Here is a 14849-nt window from a genome sequence, read left to right on the forward strand (position 1 = left end):
TCGTTGTCGTCGTCTCCGCATCCACCCACCTCCGCCACTCGGGAACCTCCTTGAGCAGTTCACCGCTTCTGTGAGGCGCGCTAGCGCTGCACCGGCGCCACACATTGGCGTTGACTGCGGCTCGCTGCTGCTCTTTTTGATGAATCTAAGACTGAAATTTCATATAAGGAAGAGCAAACGCCTTCTCCAGTGCCTTTCGTTTTGCAATTCAATTTCCAACGTAATACGGAAAAAAGAGAACGCGTTCTTCGCTGTGATGAACAATTATCCTACAGAAAAATGAAACGACGAGCCAAGTGGCAGCAGTAAAAACCACAAAGAAAAGAAGGAAGTAAAGAAAAAAAGGTACGGCGGAAATGATGGAGGGATCGCATGAAAGCGTGCAGCATAGATGGTACCGAAGCATTGATCGCGATGCAATGTTAGTGCACCTGCAGAGCACCGCCGCTTAAGATACGTTCCAGGTTGAAAATGAGCAAGCTGGTGCGCAGTGAATATGAGGTAAACAAAGCGATCTTCATTTTCTTGAAAACTCGGAAGACATCAATCACGTAACCGAAGCCACTCGTTATCGCAGAAGCAGAAGCAGAAAGTAAACAAGTACAAAACGGCTCGCCACTCTTCTTTTTCTCTATCCTTTGCTTTGCGTGAGCTCGGTAAAACAATATGAACTGCAGAATCAAAAAAAAAGGGAGTATGTTCTACATCAGTTGGTTCCAGAAAGGATTTAAAAAAAGGTACAATTCAGCAGTATTTGTTGTCGTCGACGTTTGTGTGGGTGTGTGTTGCGTGTGTCTGTGATTCGACAGATGGGCGTTATCGGCTTCTCATTTCTTTTCACTTTTTCGATAGCAGCCGCCACCTCATCACATTACTTTTCTTGTTTTTAGACGGCGTACGAAGGATATGAATTCCACTCCAGTACGGTGGCACCGTTGAGCGCTGCCTCACACGTGCGTTCTTGTCCTTTGTGCTCACGACTGTAATGCTTTGCCACGATGCAGCCCATGACGACCGTCATGGCTCGCCGTTCTCCGCTCTCCCACGCCTCCAAGTCTACCCGGTTCTCCCACTCCCATAGCAACAAATCGGACAATTCACGTGCCAACGGAGGGGAGCAGGACGCCGATGCAGAGAGAAAGGAATGACTTTGCAGTCCATCGTACAGCAACAGTCCGTTTATGGGATCCAGCGTTGGCATCGGACTATTGGGGTTTCGATAAAGCTGAATAGAATAATGCTCTTTGCTGGCGGCCGCTTGTCGAATACGTTCATTTTCTTCGTGCCTGCAGAGAGTGCGATGCGACGCGCTCCACGCATCACACGCGTCGCGCCATGCCTGCTCTTCTTCTCCTCGTAGAAGAGCCCGAAGGTGTCGCTCCTCACGAATGAAATTGCAGCGAGCGGCGTAGTCCGCCCTCTCGCCATTCCTAAGCGTGGCGCCGCTGAGCAGAGTGGCCTTTTGCCACATATGGTGCACTCTTTTGGTTTCTGCTGTTGCTGACCTTCCCTTCAATGCCTGTCAAATGGCGACCAAGGAACACGTGGTCCGCGGTGGGGGGGGGGGAGGGGAAAGAAAGAAGATGAGAGACCTCCTGCGCCTCTGTTGCGGATACGTTGGTGCTGAGGTGATGTTTGTCAGGTAGATGGTGGAGAAGGAGAGAAGAGATGAAAGGAAAAGGGTGGGAGCCGCAGCGCTGCACTCTGTCCCCTTCTTGTTGAGCACAGGAACAGGAAAAGGTTCGTCGTTAAGCAGAAAGACACCGAAAAAGAAGATGGAGAACCAAAGGAAGACAAACTCAGCGTTGCTCGCCGAACTGCCATTCCTAGTTGCTTCGCCAAAACGTACCTTAGCGAGAAAAATACAAGTTACCGCCGCAATCAAAATTGTTCCTGGTACCAACAGCAGCAAGCGTTGCGAGGCCGCAGCGATAGGCAACCTCACATGTGCGCTACAAAACAGGGTAGTGATACAAATTTGCAACTGTTCATACCTCCTTTTTTTATTATGTGCGTGCGAAAGACAAGCACAACGACCCAGAAAGAGATAAAGCTCCATGCATGGCAACACGACCACGAAAAGAAAAGAAAAATCATAATAGTAAAAGGACAAGTGGTAAAACCTCCACATGTTAGCAAGAAGGAAGGCGAAAGAACTCCAAATGAAAAGGAAAGAAGACAAAAGTAAGGAGGGGGGAGGGCCAGCACCGCAACAACGGCAAAATAACAAACGATATCAAGGCGAGTATGCCTGCCACGGGACATGGCAGGAGAGACAACAGAGGCAACAAAGAACACCAAAATAAAAAAAAGAAACAACAAGAAACAGCAAGAAACAGCAAGAAAAAGAAAGCAATAGGAGGCGAATATGTAATGGAAGAATGGAAAAAAAAAAGAATGTGCGTTTCCTCTTCCCATTTTTTCCTTCTTTGCTCTGCCCACGAAAGCCAACTCCGTTGTGTACACCACAAAGCATTGCCGTCGGAACAGAAAGAAAAAATATGAAAGCGGCAGACAAAACAGAACTCGTTAACGTCGAAGAAAAACCGCCGTCAAAGGCCGCATATTTTTTCTTTTTGAAACTACTGCAAAAACGAGAAGCGCAAACACAATGAACCGATAAATCCAAAACAAAAAAAGCGGAGGCGTTGCGTTGCATTTGGTAAGCACAAATAAACAAAAAGAAAAAGAGAGGAGCAGGGGGAAAAACTCGAAAGGACGCGTTCACACAGAAGGAATCAGCAGCCATCTACAACGATGCACTCGTTACCAGGAGAAAGAGAGACGTACAAAGAAAAAAAAAGGAGGAGGGCTAAAACGACTTCGAAACGATCCCGGTCTTGTCGTTGCAAGTCCCTTTCACCTTCACACATCATTCTCTTTATAGATATATGCTGATTCCTTCCTAGTTCATCGGCGGCGGCGGAATCGATGAGAGCAGCTCACGCGTACGCTCACGCAGCGAAAGGTTGCTCATCGACATGGAAACACTCGGGTCCACAGAGCGCAGGTTGGCGCCGCTCGACAAGCTGTCGTCGAAAGAGGTGTTGCTAACGGCGGTCGTGATGGCCGCGTTGCAATTCGCTTCGGCAAGCCGTGCGCGTGCTTCCTTCAGCTCCTCCTTCAGTTTGGCGGCGCGGGCGCGGACAAGGAATGTCGCCTCCTGCACCGATCGCAGCTTCGCCCCCAGCTCTGCGCACTCCTTCTCCGTTGCCGAAGTGCGCTGCATGGCGCTCGCCTGCTCGAGCAGCAGCTGATTCAGCTTCCGCTCGAGGCTGACGACGGCTTGATGAGTTTCGGACGGGTGCGAGGACAGCGGGGTCGACTCGCTCGATCGTGGAGTGCCGGAGAGACTCGCGCGCGCACTGGGTGTGGTGGCCATCAAGTGTGGCGTGCCGGAAAGTGAGGCATCCTTCGCTGGTCCTTTGTTAAAGGAGAAGGAAGCTCGGTGCGCCACGGGAACTGGTGGGGTTGCATCATCGCGTGACGCCTTCTCTGGCGTAGCAGCCTCGGTGGGACTCTCCTTTGTCAGGGAGGAGACGGGCTGCACTGCTGGTGCTGCAGTGCTGGCGGTGCCCGACAACGACAACACACTCGCTGGGGCAGCAGAAGGCGGACGCACGCTACTCGAGGCGTCGGCGTTGCCTGCTGTGCTGCGACCGCGTAAGGCGTCTAGCTTCGTCACCAGCACTTCCAAATAGCGTTGCTGCTCTTGCATAAGCTCCTGCTCGACGGAGGTCTTCTTTCGCGCCGTCTCCAGGAGCTTGCGCTGCAGGTTCATCAGCAAGTACTCCTGCCGCTCCTCCAACACGTTCTCGACTTCGTTCTTTTCGTTGCGCATCTTTTTAATGCGCGATGTGAGGGCCTCCGCCTCGCTCTCCTCCTCCCGCAGCATCGCCTTGTAGTGCTGCACCTCCTTCTCTGCCCCGTCGAGGCGACGGAAGAGTTGGTTCGACATCTGCTCCTCTTTCATCTCCGCGTTCAGCTCGGCCCGCACCGACTCCTCCCGCAGCACTTCAATCTTGTCCTGCAAGTGGATTTCTTCGACACTGAGCGAGTACCCAGCGCTTTTGAGCGAGACGTACTCGCGCCGCAGCTCGTCGATGGACATGTCGTGCACCACCGCCAAGGCATCCGTGCGAGGCGTCGTGAGCGACTTCATCCTCAGAAAACAAAATAATAAAAACGAGAAGCGAAGCAAAAACAAACAGAAAAAGAAGTCGCACAAACAGAGATGTGCGGTTGCCGATGGCGTTCGTTCTTTATTTCCTTCCTACTGCGTTCTGCCTTTCTACTTGCCTGCCTGCGCACTTGTTGTCACAGTACACGCAAAGGTGCAGCTCGCTGCCACACAACAACTGAGCACGAACCACCAAAAACAAAGAGGATAAACAGAGAACAAGAAGGCTCGACACAAAGTTATACAGAAGAAAAAAAAAACGAACTTAACGATGCAGATTGCACCTTCCCACCCACATTCGCTGAAAACAATTCTGCGATTGTCCGCTGGTTTTGCGAATACCTGGACAATCGCGGTGAGCTTGACAGCGCAAGCCGTAACAAACGCCTCTTTGCTGTCCAATAGGCCGGTCACTTAAAACCTATATATCTACACAGCAACGGAAAAAACTCGCAGCCGGAAAAAGTTGTCTGTTGATTGACAACACAAAAAAATGCCCTATCGTCTCCTTTCGGTTTTTTTACAGCCTCGTCGTGGGTATTCGCACGACTTACCAAAAAAAGGAAAAATTGGAAAGCCAAAGTTAACGTCAATAATACATATCTATACTGACGCAGAGAATCGGGGTGAGAACGCTTGACGATTTGTACAGTACCAAGAGAGCAAAGCAAAGGAGAAGATCGCTGTTTTGTTATTACTGCGATCGAGGTGGTTAGAAGAAGAGGAGAGAAACGTTCGTAAACGTGTTTATAGGCAAGAGAAAGAGAGAGAACAAAGAAGCGCTAAACGGTACGATTACCGACTCCAACATATAAAACCGGAACAGGGAGATAAAGAAAACAGAGGAAAAAAAAAGAGACTAAAGGAAAAAGGGTCGGTTGTTAGTTGAAGACACAAAGCCTCCAGTCCGTGCCGTGAAGGAAAGGAGAAAGAAAAAAAGGAGAGGGTTTGGGGGTTGAAAGACGAAGCAGACACGAAATGATGATCAGTTCTTGGATCGGTGGTGGCAATAAAACAAGATAACAAAAATGACGGTCCTGATCCTCTGCAAGTAATGGCGGTAGTTCAATTTGTGTGAAGCGTTGGCGGCAGCGCGTATAGTAGTTGTGACGGCAAGCGTTTTACCATGTTCGAAGAACGGTGTGGACGAGACAAGAGGAAGTGGGAGAAGAGTTTCTGCAACGATGAAAGCACGTAATGCACCTTTTCAAAGCAGCAACTGCCTCGCTTGACCTTGAAAAACGTTCTGTTCGTAAGAGCGCTAAACAGCAAAAACGAAAAAGGCAACATATCCTTGTCATCCATTAAGCGGGATTTTTCGTCTCAAAGTGTTCGATTTTGTTTTTGCAGGAGTACTTCAGACATAACGCTTTGGAAAAAACAAACAGGAGAGAAAAGTCCAGCTGCGGTGTTCGTCGCAGGTGCGGATGCTGACAAACGGCAGTGTATTGCAAAACAGAATTAAAAAACAAAGCACCGCCGACGCTGCCGTTCGATCCCACGCCCGCCGCTCTACGAAGCAGCCCTGGGTCGTCTTATCCGTCACTAGAAACGCAACGTGGCTTGACGCATGCCTCCCGGCTGCGGATGCACCTGCGGAGACGCCACGCTGTGCATCACACGCGCGTGTGTCGTCTTTGCGCGTGCCGCAGCGTTCACCTCGGACCCCACCGCCGAAGCAGTGGGTCCTTGTCCCCGCCCTTGCGCTGACTTGCTGCGCGCCGACGCCTCTACATTCCTCTTCCTTGGCCCACCGCGACTGCTATTTCCACCACCACCACCACCCGCAGCGGACGACGACTGGAGGTGACTGCCCACCACAATGGACTTGCCGGCGCCAAAGCTGGCGCCCGAGGAGGACGACGGCGCTGGTGGCACGACATCCGCCAGGAAAGAAAATCGATCCAGCAGCTGCGCGACGCGTGCGACGTCGTCGTACGTCAGCGTTCTGCGGTTTCTGCGCGTGGCCTCCGCCGCCGCCGTGGCAACGAGATCGCGCGTCAGCAGCGCCACCGCCTCACACGCAGCCGCCGCGGCGTCCTTGGACACGATGGAGGAGCTGCCTTCGTACTTCAGGAGCTCCTTCACACGGCTGTGCGCAAAGGCGGTCGCGTAGTGGGACGCGGTGGCGCGGCCCTCAGCGGCATCACTGTCGACCTTGTACGTGTCATCCTCCTCCTCCTCGTGGACGTCGTCGTCCACACCGCTGTCTGCGCAGGCCACATCCTGCTCATCTGCCTGCACAGCAGCGGCACCTTCCGTTTTCTCGACACTACTGCTGTCTTCACTGTTCATCCGCTCACGAGACTCCTCCGCAGTTCCGTCATCCGTCACGTGCGCAGCGGAGCGCTCGCCGCTGTCACGCGCAGCCAGAACGTGCCCCGTCCGATCTTCCTCCGCCTTCTCGTTTGCCTCGTGGGTCGAATCACCTTCGTTTTTCACGCTATCCTGTTCATCTCCATCGGACTCTAGCAAGGAGGAGGCGGAGCGGGAGGCGTAGGCGGCGAGGCGCGGCATGAGGTAGGAAACGACCTCCTCTTCTCCTTCGCCTTGGTCAACGGGGTCGAAGGTGGCTTCCATAGTTTCATCGTACGTGGCCTCGTCGCCGCCTTGCTTCATGCGCGAGGAGGACATCGTAGCACGTGTTTCTTCTTCGCAGGGGGGGGGGTAGGTGCGAAGGGGTTGTGCGTGTGAAAGAAAACGATTGTGTATGACTTCTTCAATGTGTTGCTTAACCGATGCTCTATTTCGACTTCTACTCTTCTGATTGACTTCTACTTTCTTCCGTGAAACACAAAGGAAGTAAACAGATTAGCTGCCAGTAGTACGTTTAGATGTCACTGCCAGTGCTACCAACGAGGTCGGGTGCCTTCTATGGAGCCTTCGCAGGTTTTTCTTTTCCTTTCTTTAAGATTCAGCAGAAGAAAAACAACAAAAAGGAGCCCAACGTGAGCAATTGACGCTTAGCCTCTACGGTGATGACGTGAGTCACTGGCTTCTATGATTCGCTTACGTTCTCTGAAGTTCTACTTTGTTTTCCTTCTCGCCCCGATGAAGTGTGTGTATGTGTGCAGCGCTTTCTTTTGTACCGTCGCTAGAAACGGAGTCCGCAGTCGCTTCAGAAAAAAGAAGAAAACTGCAGTCCATGAGAAGGGGAGAGAAAGAGCGAGAAGAAGTCGATGCAGGTAGATGAACAGCAAAATCATCAGGTGATACTTTGCTTTTTACCTGTTGGAGAGGAAATGAGGAAAAGAAAGCTGGTCATCTTCCGCGCATTGGGATCACGCTCAACGTACACAACGACATCCACGCGACGCTACTTGAAAGAACTGAAAGATGCGCCGGCCGGGCGTCGCTCTACCCTTGAGCTTCAGTTGCCTCGTCGACAAGCGCCTTTGCATTTTGTTGGGCGTGAAGCACACAAAAAAAAAGGCAGCGAGAAGGGGAAGTAAACGATTCCCCCTGCGCTTCGCTGCTTTCCCTCCTCTCACTCTGCTTCTTCTCTATTCCAATTCCTTTCGCGTATAACTATGGCTCTTTGTCTGTGTTTATGTTTCTTTGGTAAAACAGCGACCTTTTACTTTCACCAGCGCACAACACGGAAAGCGACTTATCGTAGATGCAAGAAGAAACTCAACGGCAACGGCACCGCAGAGGTGTCTCGTAGGAGACTTACAGAAAAAAAGAAAAGAAAAGAAAGAACAGGAAATAGAAGACGAAAACACAAGACAGTAGCGGAGTACGCTTTTTATGGTGTGTGTGTGTGTGTTCGTATTTCCCTTCTTCCCCGGTCGCGTTGACGGACAGACAAGAGAGGCGATGCAGAGGTGCAACGCACAGATTAGAAGCACCGCGGAGAAAGAGCGATGGCAAACACGTAACGGCGGACGTCTAGGTTTCACTGAAAAGCAATTAGAAACAATGAAGGCGATCTCAGTAAGGAAGTAGAAAAGGTAAAGGATGGAGAAAGAAAAAAAAACCCACAAAGTTTCGCCTCACGCGTTGAGACGACAAACGGCAATAAAGACAAAGACGCGCCTTCCTCGTGTCATTACGGTAGCATACACTTGCTGCTTTCACGCGTGTTGAGCACTTAGCTATACCTTCCCCTCATTTTATCTCACAAACACCACCCTACTACAGCGCATACTTTGAAAAAAAAAACCTTTTATCGTGGCCGTTGGGTCCGGGGATGGCAGTCGTCCTTGCACTGTGTATCGCCGTCGCCATCGAAAAAACCACAACGGCGTGAGTTCCTCTGCGTACAACAAAGAGAAGAGGTGTCACGTTGCAAAACTCTTTTTTCTCTCTGTGCCAAAGTGAGGCGAGAAGAAGAAAGAAGATCACACAAGGGAAAGAAAACGCCCGCGTTCACCATCTGCTCAAAGCCATCCGTTCGCTGTATTCTCGCATGGAAAGTGACAGAAAAAAAAAGAAAAAGAAACTTCAAACGAGCGAACACGACTTTATTAAAACAAGAGAAAGAAAGAAGAAGAAAAAAGAGATGTGAGAAGCAGGACGGTCCCTTTTGAGAAGCAACAGCAAAAAAAAAGGAAGGATAAAAAGAGGGAATGCTCTCCTTCGGCTCCTTGGAACGGGTCCGCGACCTGAGCGCGTCGCTTCTCTTTGAAGAGGAACCAAAAAAAAAAACGATCGGCGAACCGCGCTGGTGGGAATGCGGGTCCGCAGATTCAACAAAAAGTTTTTCAGTCGTGTTCGGCGACTGGCTTTTTTTTCTTTCCTTCGACACACTTCTTACGAGCAGAATAAGGCGTAAATGGTTAGCATATAAAAATGTTTGTTTGTTTTTTACTATGAAACGTAGCGCGTGTACAACAACACTATTAAAAAAAGAAAGGGCCGACTTGAAACAACCGAGTAGTGCTTTAACATAGAATGATAATAAAAACCCCACGTTCCCGCATATCTATGGGAGCTTCACACATACTCAATGGTTTCCGCTTGCGTGTTTGCCCGTGCTTTGTCATTCTGCAAAGCTGACGAGAATTGAGGAGAGAGGGGGAAAAAAGGGTTCATCAAAAGCAGATAACAGAAGAACATCAACAACTAAATCGTTATAAGAGAAGAAGAGGACAAAGCGGCCTCCATAGACAGCGTCGCAACCACCCCTCCCTTTTGAAAACAAAAAGAAGGCGTCGCTACCCCAAAACATGCATGAAATCCGCTGGGAAAGCACGGATAAAGTGAAGCGGGTATGTTGATGAAGTCGTGTGAACGCCATAGACATATATCGAGTGGCTCCTCCCTAAAGAGATGATCCCAGCACAGTTCAGATATGCAGACATGGGCTTCGCCGAACCGCTGCAGAGAAGCCGCTGTAAAGCAAACGGAGAATTTCAAAACAAAAAGAGTCAGAGGATTCATTTGTCAAATTAAAAAAAAGACAAAGAACTTCTCTGTTCCGTGGAAGAAATCTACTTCAACACCGTCAAGCTCGTATGTACCTCATTTAGGAAAGGGCAAGTGACATCGTAGAGCTCGAGGCCCTCATCGGGGGGCGCAGAAGAAAAAAGAAGGAAGTAAACAAGACACAGGAGCAGTTAGCTCTCCTCCCCCACACCCTTCCTCAACCTCAATATTTGACTCGCAGCTGCTTCGAAAGTCCGCGTAGCTAACAAAGAGTGAGAGGGCATCGTGGAAAACAAATGCGCACAGCACTTTGCAACCGACTCAATTAAAGAGGAGGTGAACGAGATGACAAACAACAATAAAATATATATTGTCGTGAATGTTCGTCCTTTTCATCATCATCATCGTCATCATTATGGTGCCTTTTTTGTGGTGGTGAAGGTTGAAAATGTTACACCAACGCAGGCGTCCCGGCGCAGCGGAGTCTCACAAGCAGAATTTGTCTGAGCGATTTCGATGTTCAGCTCCTGCTGCTCGATCCTCTGTCAGCCATTCAGCGCTTTTCCCAGTGCGCTCACGATGCAAGAGCCAACGCCATGTGCATTCCCCTGTGCCGTCACCATTGGCTGGCGGTACAGCGCGAACCTGTTCCACAAAAGGGCAGTTTTTTTCTTCTTTCTTCTTTATTCGAGCGGCTTCGGCTTCGACGTGACCGGCACTTCGCTTCCGCGTTGATCGTTGAGCCAGGAGTGAACCTTCGGCACCGAGGCCGCGCTCGAGGTCTGCCGCGAGGTGGAGCCCAACGACGGTGGCACGTGCGGCTGCTGGCGGCGCAGCGAGGACGTTGTGAGCGGGGAGACGAGCGACAGCTTAAACGCGCGCTGGACGCCCTCCATCTCGGTGTCGCTGTCGGAGTCACGCGCGATCGTGCCGGGCAGCACCATGTTCGACGACTTCCCCGTCTCGACAACAAAGACGGGTGGACTCTCCGTCATCGCGGCATTCGGTTCTGCCACGTCGCCACCCACAGCGGCGCCGCAGCGGCAAAAGGTCATGGAGTCCGTCAACGGGCCGCCCACGCCCTCCGAGTCGCCGCACGAGATGTCATCGCTCGCCTCGCTGATGTCCTCAGCGAAGTTGGGGCTCGACGTCTGCGGCACGGCGTAGTCAGCACGCGACACGTACGGCGTCGCCCGGTCCGTCTTGCGGGGGCGGTGGCAGTTGGGGCACATCACGACCTTCTGCTGGGTCCATGGTAGGCGCCATAGGTTGACCGCGCCGTTGTTCGCCGTGCCGCTCGCACACGGGACCGTCATGTCGCCTGAGGCGAAACTGCTGTTGGCCGGACCAGCCGGCTTGTCGAAGAGGGAGTTGCGGTTGGGGCGAGAGGCGCTGCTGGCGAGGGTGGCGGTGTGACGGTGGTGGCGGTCGAGGTGGCCGTTGGCACCCGACAAGGACCCGGAGACGTGCAGCGACTTGGGGGAGTTCGGACCGGCGGTTGCCTTCGACTGGTTCGCGAAGCTCGCGTTCGTCTTGAAAGACGAGGGCACGGGATCGCAGTTGACCGTCATGGACACGCTGCGGCACAGCGCCTCACCTTCGTCTTCGGAGGAGGACTTGCGTTTAATCCGCGTAGAGGCGGAGGCCTTCGGGGCCGCTTGGGGGATCTTCTCCGAGTTCTCCAGGTCGGAGTGCAGCAGCGAGCTCTTCTTCTTGGAGCTGCTCGGCGTAAAAATCCTCTGCAAGACGCTCATTTTGGCTGCAGCAATAATCCTAGAAATGATATATAAAAAGGAAAAAAAAAACAGAAAAAGATCACGCGACAGCACTGCAGCGTCACTCAGAAAACAGGAGTCGAAAAGCGTACAACACAGAAGATTGTAGAACTGAAGGGAAAAGGAGTTTGGGAATAGCCTACCGGGAAACACAACACATCAGAGAAAAAAAAAATTACGAAGGAAACACAGTTCTCTGCTTTCGCGGCGGAAACAAATTTGAGGCCGTCACAGCTCTTTTATTTGTTTTCCTGCAGCGGAAGGAGAAAAAAAACGTCTGACAGGAAAAGCAGCAGCTGCAGTCGCCACTGCGCTCGATGAAGCGGCTGCTGATTTTGTACTGTTGAAGTCGTTCGCAAAAAAACAAAACGTTGAGCTCTGTGATAGCCTCCGCACAAGGAAGCCAAAAGCGGAGTTTTGGGTGTGAACAAAAAAAGCCACAAGACAACGAAAATACTAAAAGATCGTACGATACCGAGGTGTACGCTTCTTACAATTAAGCTTTGTATCTTCACTTCTGCTGCTCGTTTCTACGGGTTTCTTGATTTTCTTCGCGTGTGCGTGTGTGCGTATGCCTTTGAATCCCAGTCGTGGCGATGGTGGAAAGGGAAAGCAGAAGGCAAAACGATCAACGAGCGGTGATGTGTTTGCGCTACAACGTTCCTTGATACGGCACTTCAGTTTGATGCAGCGCCAAAGGAGGATACTGTGGTTGTGCGCAGCAGCACTTTCCGTCCAAAGAACTCCCAGGAAGAGAAAAAAAGAAAAGGAGAAAGAGGCGAAGCGACAGCAATAAAGACAGAGCCTACAACGTCACTAATTAACCAACAAGAACAAAAAAAAAACGCTGAAACTGCCACACAGTTAAATAATAATACGCTTAATAATATCAAAAGACTTTTGTATCACAGAAGAAGGAAATCCGGAGAAGAGGCGCTGGAAAGACGAAGGAGAGGAGAGAAAAACGGCAAAAACGAAGGTGCGAAGCGCAGAGCCTTTTCGTTGGGTCTTTCGTTCACGTTACTTCCGTACAATCTTTGTTACCGGAGCACGAAGAAAGATAAGGGAGAAGAAGAACAAAAAAATGAAAGGTAGCTTTACACGTGGTAAGGAGGAGTACACCTCCAGGGCAATTCTTTTTCCCAGTTTGTGAGAGGGTTCTTTTTGGTTAGAGCTGGAGCCGTCGTGAACCGTCTTTTTATTGCTTTTCTATTCCCTTTTTCTAAGGAAGAAGAAGGCGATTGGATGCAGATTAAATATATATATATACACATAGATAAAATAGAGAGGTGGGGAAAGAGAAATCGTAGGACGAGCAGTCGTATGTGTTAAAAGGAATCAGACATTACGGTCCTCATCGCAGTGGTCATGGAATCTTGTTCCCTCGCGCAAAGCATGCAGTTTTTTTGTTGTTGTTGAGAGCTGAGAAGTCCCTGCGACTCGTCAACGCGGTTGAAGTTTTCACCTTGCGAGAAGAAAAAAAAAAGAGGGCTTGCTATTCCGGTGCGTCTGTACGCGCATCTTACTTCACGTGGCGATGAAGACGCAAACGCTATGATACGCATGTGATGATTTTCTTTCTTGCTTTTTATGCTTACCAGCGGTAGCCGCCCTCTATACTGTATCAAACAACATACATTGCACTACAAAAAGTCCCGAACCAAAAGAAAAGGGGAGAGGAAGATCAGAGCAAGCAGAGAAGGTAATTAGAAGCTGCGCGAGGGCAGCGTTCTAAATACCACTGACGAGACCGTCATGATAACCCTCGCACGCTGCTCGCTATGACATAAAACTCTATGATCAGGTCTAACTACCACAGCAGCAAAAACAACGTCGACGTCGAAGCTGCCGTTAGTAGGTTCTTTTTTTCTCTTGTGGCCTGGAGGGGCAGGCGCTTCATTGAACGCAAAAGAGAAGAACGAGAGAGAGAGAGAGAGCGGCCGTACTATTTCCACCTCACGAAAGGGAAAATGCTTCCAACAAACACCGAGGAGCGGCCGGCATAGCATGGCCTGCCCCACTCGTACGCCTCAGGCAAACGCTCCCGCCACATCGCCACCACCACCACCAGACGCCCTTTCTCGTCCTTTCCCCCCCCCCCCCGCTGACTCAATAATCGTCCTCTTCCAACATGATCGCCAGGAACTCCTCCAGGTTGATCTCGCCGTCTTGGTCGACATCAAACTCGTCGATCATCGCCTGCAGCTCCTCGTCGCTCATGTTCTCGCCTAACTCGCGCGCCACGCGTCGCAGCGAGCGCAGCGATATCTTGCCCGTGTTATTCTCGTCAAACAACTGAAATGCTTTCACCATCTCCTGTCGCGGGTCGCGCTGCGCGAACTTGTCCGTCATGATGTCGGTGAAGCCCGGCAGGTCCATCAGGGGTTGATTGTTTTGGTCGCGGGCGGCGCAGTCCTGCATGAGCTGCAACACCTCCTCTCGCTTCGCGTCGAAGCCGAGGGCGCGCATGCTCACCTTCATCTCGTGGACGTCGATGAGGCCGTTCTTGTCGGAGTCGAAGAGCTCGAAGGCCTCACGGATCTCCTGCCGCTGCTCCTCCGTCAGCTGAAAACGCCGGCGTGCGGTGGGGGATGACGAGGCACCGGCGTTTGGCGCAGTGGTGCGCACCGGGCCCGATAAGCGGCTGCTCACGTTCATTGTCAGAAACCGCTGTTTTCTGAAAGGTGAAAAGTGCCAGTCTTTCGTTACCAATATATCCCAGAGAACCGGTGAGAAGAGAGAGTTCGTGTGATCTACGACGTAGAACTGGGGGAGAAAGACACAAATGCGTGGGCCCGAGAAGGAAGGTGGCTTGCGGTCACCTCCGTGCCTTCTTGCGGATTATAGCGTGATACCGGCGTGAAAGCTGCAGCTTTGTCGCACGATGCGGGAAGTGAGAAACAGAAAAGCAGAAACCGAGGCTTTGAGTACGAGTACTTTCTATGATCCTCTTGTCTCTCCCTCTCTCTATCGATTGAATTGTATGAGCAGTGGCGTGTTCGCGGGCCCGCGTAGAAACTAACGTTGCGTACAATGCTTCGAAACAAACAAACACCAGAAAGAAAAAAGGGATTGCAGTGTGGTAAAAAAAAAAGGACAAGATGGTGTTAAAGGCGCAGGACGCTACTGCATCGCGCAATCCTTCTCGACCGCATCGTACCCACTCACGAAAGAAAGTTCGTGTTGAGGAGACAGTAAGGTCCGCAAACCTCCCCGATCGCCGTGGTCTCCTCGTACATCGTACATGCAGAACGAGATGCACTATTTGAGGTGCGGCCCAAAAGCGGCAGCGTGCAAAAAACCCGCACGAGGAGTAAAATGTATGTTGGTTTCTCTCTCCCTTGGGCAAGAATAGCGGGGCATCGAATAGATTGAGGGCGTAGCTGATCCAGCATGAAAGCCAGCGCTTTGCAACCGACAGTGCTCACAAGCGCTTCACGCACAAGTCTGTACACAAGAGAAAAAAAATTGAAAAATGCGGTGAATTTGGAAACAAAAACTAATAAATCAACGATACTTCGCAG

The 14849-nt window shown here is 51.1% G+C and overlaps 5 protein-coding genes across 5 annotated transcripts; all 5 read right to left on the bottom strand.

The window, feature by feature from the left end:
• Positions 1–886: 886 nt before the first annotated feature.
• ABB37_03392 (hypothetical protein) lies at positions 887–1624 on the bottom strand (the record flags this gene model as incomplete). Its single annotated transcript, XM_015800719.1, has 1 exon — positions 887–1624. Exon 1 carries the CDS (start codon positions 1469–1471, stop codon positions 887–889), a length of 585 nt encoding a protein of 194 aa, XP_015660726.1. The 5' UTR covers positions 1472–1624.
• Positions 1625–2905: 1281 nt separating this feature from the next.
• ABB37_03393 (hypothetical protein) lies at positions 2906–5226 on the bottom strand (the record flags this gene model as incomplete). The annotated part of the gene is made up of 1 exon (XM_015800720.1): positions 2906–5226. Exon 1 carries the CDS (start codon positions 4160–4162, stop codon positions 2906–2908), a length of 1257 nt encoding a protein of 418 aa, XP_015660727.1. The 5' UTR covers positions 4163–5226.
• Positions 5227–5725: 499 nt separating this feature from the next.
• ABB37_03394 (hypothetical protein) lies at positions 5726–7317 on the bottom strand (the record flags this gene model as incomplete). The annotated part of the gene is made up of 1 exon (XM_015800721.1): positions 5726–7317. Exon 1 carries the CDS (start codon positions 6812–6814, stop codon positions 5726–5728), a length of 1089 nt encoding a protein of 362 aa, XP_015660728.1. The 5' UTR covers positions 6815–7317.
• Positions 7318–10233: 2916 nt separating this feature from the next.
• ABB37_03395 (hypothetical protein) lies at positions 10234–12548 on the bottom strand (the record flags this gene model as incomplete). Its single annotated transcript, XM_015800722.1, has 1 exon — positions 10234–12548. The coding sequence occupies exon 1, from the start codon at positions 11302–11304 to the stop codon at positions 10234–10236; it is 1071 nt and encodes a 356-aa protein (XP_015660729.1). The 5' UTR covers positions 11305–12548.
• An 886-nt stretch (positions 12549–13434) lies between these two features.
• On the bottom strand, positions 13435–14362 carry ABB37_03396 (putative mitochondrial centrin; the record flags this gene model as incomplete). Its single annotated transcript, XM_015800723.1, has 1 exon — positions 13435–14362. The coding sequence occupies exon 1, from the start codon at positions 13981–13983 to the stop codon at positions 13435–13437; it is 549 nt and encodes a 182-aa protein (XP_015660730.1). The 5' UTR covers positions 13984–14362.
• Positions 14363–14849: the final 487 nt, after the last annotated feature.

The sequence above is a fragment of the Leptomonas pyrrhocoris genome (genome assembly GCF_001293395.1).
Source record: "Leptomonas pyrrhocoris isolate H10 chromosome Unknown, whole genome shotgun sequence".
In the NCBI taxonomy this organism is placed as follows: domain Eukaryota; phylum Euglenozoa; class Kinetoplastea; order Trypanosomatida; family Trypanosomatidae; genus Leptomonas; species Leptomonas pyrrhocoris.